The sequence below is a fragment of the Papaver somniferum genome, unplaced genomic scaffold (assembly GCF_003573695.1).
Source record: "Papaver somniferum cultivar HN1 unplaced genomic scaffold, ASM357369v1 unplaced-scaffold_118, whole genome shotgun sequence".
NCBI classification, from domain to species: Eukaryota; Viridiplantae; Streptophyta; class Magnoliopsida; order Ranunculales; family Papaveraceae; genus Papaver; species Papaver somniferum.
Genome location: NW_020620825.1, coordinates 12439918 through 12447081, shown reverse-complemented (window position 1 = coordinate 12447081; position 7164 = coordinate 12439918). Strand labels below are relative to the sequence as shown.

Genomic DNA, 7164 nt, shown 5'->3' with positions numbered 1-7164 from the left:
ACCTCTGACAGTTCTTGAAGTCAAGGCATAATGGTATGCAAATCTCTGTAGTTCACGAAAGTTAGGTAGTAGAGGTTTGTGAACTTACCTCATTTCATAACTTAGATGTGAATGGTTCGCAAAATGAATTTGCAAACCTATACTAGTCATGGAATTCAGTCCGACTTTGGAAAAACATACAAGTGATAGCGCCAAATATTTTTTTTCTTCATAATTAAGATGAATTATTCCCAATAGACATAAACAGTATGCACTGTTGCTTGGGCAATTTCCGAATGCTAAAGTTGAAACAAAATAATGTATAAAACATAAATTGTTTTAAGTAAGGTTGCTAAGGATCTACAAATATACATTGCTTGATAACGCGTTATAATCTAGCATGATATTATGATGAAAAAAATCAAAATTATGATGCTCCCCTAACCGGCGCCAATGAAGATACATATTTTCCTATATGGAGATACATACCTACGCGAGATTTATATATGATTGTTAGTACGTATTTATCTCATGACTTAATCTGATTATCGATCTTCGTCTGTTGATTACTTAGTTCTTAATCCAGTTAGGCTTCACCAAGTTATCTTTATGTCAGTTAACACAGTTGATTTCTAAAGGAAAGTAAGAGGGAAAACATATAAAAAAAATTAATTCTTATTGATCAAGTTAGACTGAATAATATGTCTTAGATTACAAAGTGAGCCTTCTTAGGCTTATATACCATATGTGCGTATTATGATAAGAATATGTTTAATAGGGACCACTCGTATATAACCGGAGATGACATCATGATCCACTCAGTCTTTACCTCTTCAGTAAGTTTATAACTCGACCCGTGATCTTCATTTACAATCGATATCTATAGGTCTTGACTCTGATATCCTCGGTCTTGTCTTTACTTCTTGCTCCAGAACTTATGAATCGCACGTGTCACGATATTAGCTATCCCGTCTCATTCTCTGTTGAGTCATCATCTTCAGTTCGCGCTCGAGCTGAGAAGATAGTATTTTGACTCGATATGAACTCTTGCTTTGCACCAAGCTCCAGAACCTTACAACTTTCAGTTGTTTGGTGGATGCTATATTTTTTCATATACACTTGGTAACACATGAACAATCAATGTAGAATAAGAAGAACAAAACCCTATTTTCATGCCAAATCAAATATAAATTGTTGGTTAAGGGTGTAGTAGGTAGGTGTATTCTTATTCGTGATTTATATTTTACAGTTTCAGAGGAATGATAGCAGTCTATCGCTGGAGAAGGCCCATGTAGAACCGTCGAATCAGGAAAAAAGTATATTTGCCTGTTGTATTATAAATATGTTTTTCATACATTGGATTTCATTATCAATGATTCGCAATACTTAATACATAAATTACCATAACACTTAGGCTAAGTAACATGTGCACAATTTCAATTCTTAATAACGCGTTTGAATACCAGAAGCAGAAGCGCTTCTAAAAAATATTTTACTTCACAAAAAATTACCTTTTTTTATTTCTAGAAATCGTTTTGAAATTCTATATTCAAACTAACTTCTTTCTTTTTGACTTTTAAAAGTCAAAAAGTAACTTTGGGAAATAAAAAGCAATCTCCAGAAGAAAATCCAGAAATAAAATATTTTTACTTGAAAAGAGGTTAACTTTTTCGTTTCTCAAATTAACTTCTGATTTTTTTTTCATTTTTAGAAGTCAAAAAACAACTCCAGGAGTCGTCCAGATCAGGCTGTATAAGAGAAAAAGCCCGTAATGCTATTTTATGAGGCCCGTTATACCCGGGAGCGAACGAGTCAACCGGTCAAAAGATTAGTGCGTAGGTAAATAAAAAGATTAAGAAGGACAGTTTGGTAAAAATAAGAATCATAAGTTCATAACTAAAACCTGAGGTATCAGTACTAGAGAAGAGAGAGTTTGTTTTCTTTTTTCTCACGAGAGCAAATCAGAACAAGAAATCTTCTTCTTCACTCTTTTATTAAGAAAAAAAATAAAGGAGAATAAAATTAAAAAAGTGAGAGCGACCCAGTGAGGAAACAGAAAGCCACCGGAGAGAAGAGAGATTATCATTCATTCATTCTCTCTTTTCTAGTATTCGACGACTCTTATTATTAGGGTTTTTGAAGTGATCGTTTCATCGGAGATCCAATTTTCTTAATTTCTTAGAGATCCCAATCAGCATTAGAATTAGTAGATATTATTAATCAGCATCTCATTAGGATTTCTATCAATCAATCACTAATTATTTTTCATTCATTCATTAATTTTTTTTCCTCTTTTAACCTAATTTTTTTTGGGTTATTTATTTATTGTTTGGATTCTATATAAGAAAAAAAATATTCCTCTTTTTACAAAGAATTGGTGTTTTCTGATTAGAAACTCTTAAGCATGGTAACCACCGCCACCACAACATCCAATAGTATCCATTCATCATCAACTTCTAATGGTTTGAGTAATAATGCAAATATGAATAGCAGCATTAATAATCGTAATGCTTCTGCCGCCGCTGGTGCTAGAGTGACGGGTTTATCAGCAACATCTTCAGTATGGGCGAATATAGTTAAAGGTGAACCTAACGTGGTTGTGGCTGCTCCTCCGCCTACTTCTTCTCCCAAGAAAGCCTCCTCCTCCTCCTCTTCTGTCTCTCAGGTAAATCAGAAAATTGACTCTTCTGCTACTGCTAGTGTTGCTGATGATTCTAACACTACTGATGTGAAATCTGCATCTACATCCTCATCAAAATCCTCTTGTAATCATAATGATAACAATATCAATTGTACCTCCGATGGTGCGACAATAATGGGGGTTACGGAGAAGGAACCATCTGGTAGCCCTTCCTCTCATACTGCTTCTGATTCTGTTGTTGCTGACACCAATGCTGCCGCCCCTGCGGCATCGACTCCTTCAACTACTACTGCTTCTGTAAAGAAGCCTGCGGCAGCAGCGTGGAAGAAGCCTTCTTTTAATGGAACCACTACTGCTAATGCTGAAGCTGGACTTGTTATTGGTGATGCGTTCTCTTGGCCTGCTCTCTCAGAATTAGCTAGTAATAATGTTAGGGGCTCAGCAAAGTCTCCTTCGCCCTCTCCTACGCCCTCTTACTCTCCTTCTCCCTTGGATTCTTCCTTGAAACCTCTGTCACTCTCACAGGTCAGTTGATTAACTTTCCTTGTTTCTCTGTTGTTTTGATTATTTCTGCATTTCATTGATTATTTCTGCATGTATGTTTGTCTTCTTTATTTTGCCTCTATCAGGTCTCTCATGTTGCAACTTCTTCTTCACAAACGCAAAAACAAAGTACTAATCATGCAAACCATAATCCCACTGCCAATCATGCATCTACTAATCGTCAGAGATCTACAAAGCGTGGTACTAATACCACTAGTAATAGTAGTGCTGGTGCATTAGTGAATGGTGGGTTACCATCACAATCGCAATCTTCATCAGCTGGGGCATCAGTTGAGAAGCCCCAGAAGAATTCTTCTGGAACACCAGCTTCTACAGTTCCCGATCCTTCAGTGAAGGACTCTTCACACAAGATGAATAATTTGGAAAGAGGATCAAAGGGAAGAGGTGGATTTGCACCCCAACCAGATCAAAGTTCCCAGCAGCATAATTCCTCCTTCAGGAGGGGAAGTGGAGGACCCCATCCTCGTGGAGATGGGCATGGTTCGTACCGTCAAAATCAAAACCATATGGGAAGGCGAGAACATGATCACCGTGACTGGAATTCTCATCGCAGCTTTAATGGTAGAGATGCTCAACAGCATCAGCAGATGCATCCGAGAATGGTGAACCCAAGAAACAACTACATTAGACCTCCTCCTGGTAATGTTAATGGTGCATTTATTCCTCCCCCTCAGCCTGTTCCTCTACGACCCTTCGGGAATGCATTGGGATATCCTGGTAAGCTACTGTCTTGGTGAAACATTTAATTCTTATATTTAAATTTGGTTATACTGACTATTATCTGTTGCAGATATGCCGTCTCCAGTTTATTTTGTTCCTGACCCTCTAAGGGGTGTACCCTTCCTTCCAGCTGCTCCACTCCCTATGTTTTTTCCTGGCGCAGACCCTAATTTATACTCCACAATAGCGAAACAAATAGAATACTACTTCAGGTGTATTTAAATTACTGCAATGTTTAAAGCTGATGAATTTCTTTAGCTAATGATCTTCATCAATGTTTGATGGGTTTTAGTTTCTTATGTATCACTTATTTGTTAATTCCAGCTCAGTAAATCTATGCAAAGATATTTACTTGCGGCAAAACATGGATGAACAAGGCTGGGTTCCTGTTTCTTTAATAGCAGGCTTCCACCGAGTAAGTTATCTATTGATTAACGTAACAGTTATTTGTTGTTGCTGGTAGTGGTTTTGTTTTAATATACATAATATATGGAATATAATGTCTTATTTGATTGATTTTGCTATTTTTGACCTGTGTAGATTAATGCTCTTCTGATGTAGATTGTTTAGTTAATGTAGATTAATCTATGAGCCTGGGTAGGGGAGTCTTGTCAGCTTCTAGCATAGCTGATAATATCTGTGTGACCATTTGTTTCCTTCTGAGTTTTGTATCTCAGTTTACTTTTGAAACCACCAAGTTAAAGAGAGATTATAACCTGTGAGGTATACCATACAAATGATATCTTGTTGTCCCAATAGGAAATGTAAATCCGTGTATACTATTTATCTTTCATAAACTGAATCGAGATGAGTTAATAGTGGCTCAGCAAAGCCTTGCTGATACTCGTATATTGAGCAACAAAAAAGGGCTGCCTGAAGGATTTGAAGTCCACCTTTCTCTATGGCATGAGCCCCTGCACCAGTTTGTTGAGACCCTCCATATATGCACTTGTGCTTAGCCACGTTCGTGTATGTAGTTCTCTATATGCTTTCAATGTAATGGTTGTGTCGTATGCATGAACTTTTCTGAAATTTGCTAGTTGTAAATTCTAACTTTACAGCTAGACATGAGCTGAGCTTATTGTTAGTAGGGTATGCTCATTGATTTGGTTAAATCTTACCCTTCTTCATTATTATTTTACTTCTGCTGCTATATATTATGAAGGACAGCTCAGCAAATGCTTTACTCTTCATGTACTATGCTATCCTATTAATCCAGTATTTTATATAGTATGCGGATTCTATTGTGTCATTTTATTAAACGGAAAACCATACTTAGCCCGTATAAGAAATCTTATGCCTTATTGGGTTTTAATCCTCTCAAGGACGTGTCAGTTGAAGTTCAAACACTGTCACTGGTTTGTGGTTTATGCCTTTGTATTTCCTCTCTGTATTTTACGATGAGTAGAGGTCAATAACATTGGTGTATAATTATTATAAAACCTTATTTGTGTGGTTTCATATGGTCTTGTATGACAACATTTTTGCAAACATTACATACTGCACATGCATGTCTTCAAGGAATCATCACTTTACGTTTTATTTGCGTGGTTTTATATTTCCTCTCTGTATTTTACGATGAGTAGAGGTCAATAACATTGGTGCATAATTATTATAAAACCTTATTTGCGTGGTTTCACGTGGTCTGGCATGACAACATTTGCAAGGATTACATACTGCACATGCATGTCTTCAAGGAATCATCACTTTTACGTTTTATTTGATTGGGAGCCTCCAGTTTTTTAGCCACTAAGTAACATATTTTATTTCTCAGCCATTAGGCAACTCATTTGTTCAACCATGTAAGGATTCTTCTGCTTCAAACTTAGTGGCCTTAACAGCCCAGTTACACTTTGGTTCTGCTCCTTGCATTAAAAGTACCTTATTTTGGATATACAGCTTTATGAAATGTATTCATCGTTCAACTTCTTCTACTCTTTCTTTCTTGTTTGATGTGTTCATGCAGAAATGTCCTGATTTGTAGGTTGAGCAATTAATGAAAGGAATTCCAAACAGTATTCAGTTTATATTGGATGCAGTGAGAGCATCAACAGTCGTAGAGACTAAGGTAACTTTACTTTAAACATAATGAGAGTGTTGTATGAGTTATTAAGTGAAAACTTGGGAGTCAGATTTCGTTTTTCAAAAGAAGAACTGCGAGGGTCCAAAACATGAATAAAAATGGCAATACCTTCTGCTTTAAGTTGTTCGTCATATTCTTTATGCTTATTTTTAGTTATTTTCTTGAGTGGCTGTTAAATTTTTTATATCCAAGTTGCTCTTCTGTTTTGGTACTTGATGCAGGGTGATATGATAAGGAAGCGCAATGACTGGATGAATTGGATCTTGCCTCCGACAGCAACAACTAATTTCGCTCCTATTCCTGTGCCTCAGTTGGCAGGTGTACCAAAAAGTGGCAACTCCGCAAACTCGGATATGAACAACCATTTGCATAGTTCCAATGGGGAGGGGACAAGTGAAGGTACTCTTTGAGCAGTTTCTACTATCCAAAAGCATAACCCAGAGTGTGTTATGCTAGGGTAGTTTTCTATCCTGATAAATGTTTTGGTTGGATAAGGCGAAAGAACTGAGAATGGGTGAAGAACGCACTTACATAAAGCATTGCATTGTTGTTCGTTGTTTATCAAAAAAACGAAAAAAGAAAATAAAGAAAGAAAGTAGGAAAAAGGACACCGAAAGGCAATATAGTCTTATGGGGTAGTACTGTTTGGTCATGGAGTTGGATGCATTTGTTTTTTGTGGCTCAGTTATTGCTGATGGTGTTTACTTATGTCATGGGCTGAGTAGCAAATTTTGAAGTTACTCCCCTATCAACCTGTTGGCTATGTTTACTTTTGAGTCACATTAACTGCACTAGAGGTAGAAGAGTTGCTATGGAAGCGTTTTTGAAAGATCGGTGGAATGATACAGTTTGGTCGGTTCTACTGGATACTGCTGCTGCAACTGCACTCGCCACTACTCATATTTTTGTCCTTGGTTTGTTTTATTTTACTTTTTCTCTTGTTTCATATATAATATTTAGTCATACATTCATACACATATACCTTTTCTTCAAGACTCATTGAAGATTTCAGTGCATAAAGTTATGCAGGTAGAACTTTTTGATATGTTTTAAGTTGACAACTATCTAGTGATCTATCTGCATTTCGTCGTAATTGTTTTGAAATTATAGAATCTCATGCTTTACAATTATCCTCAGTGGGTACCGGAGTTCTCTGATAAATAAAAAATGGACAACA

At 36.6% G+C, this 7164-nt stretch overlaps 1 protein-coding gene across 1 annotated transcript; it reads left to right on the top strand.

Moving 5' to 3' along the window:
• Window positions 1–1897: 1897 nt before the first annotated feature.
• LOC113330449 (la-related protein 1B-like) lies at window positions 1898–7117 on the top strand. The gene is made up of 6 exons (XM_026577257.1): window positions 1898–3145; window positions 3250–3901; window positions 3975–4116; window positions 4229–4319; window positions 5889–5972; window positions 6209–7117. The coding sequence occupies exons 1-6, from the start codon at window positions 2384–2386 to the stop codon at window positions 6395–6397; spliced, it is 1920 nt and encodes a 639-aa protein (XP_026433042.1). The 5' UTR covers window positions 1898–2383; the 3' UTR covers window positions 6398–7117.
• Window positions 7118–7164: the final 47 nt, after the last annotated feature.

What these genes read in the sequence shown, in the direction of transcription:
- LOC113330449 (XM_026577257.1), top strand. Translation starts at nt 2,384, where the DNA reads ATGGTAACCACCGCCACCACAACATCCAATAGTATCCATTCATCATCA. An exon ending in CAAATAGAATACTACTTCAG is followed by an intron (nt 4,117 to 4,228) that starts GTGTATTTAAAT and finishes TGTTAATTCCAG; the next exon opens with CTCAGTAAATCTATGCAAAG. An exon ending in TAATAGCAGGCTTCCACCGA is followed by an intron (nt 4,320 to 5,888) that starts GTAAGTTATCTA and finishes CCTGATTTGTAG; the next exon opens with GTTGAGCAATTAATGAAAGG.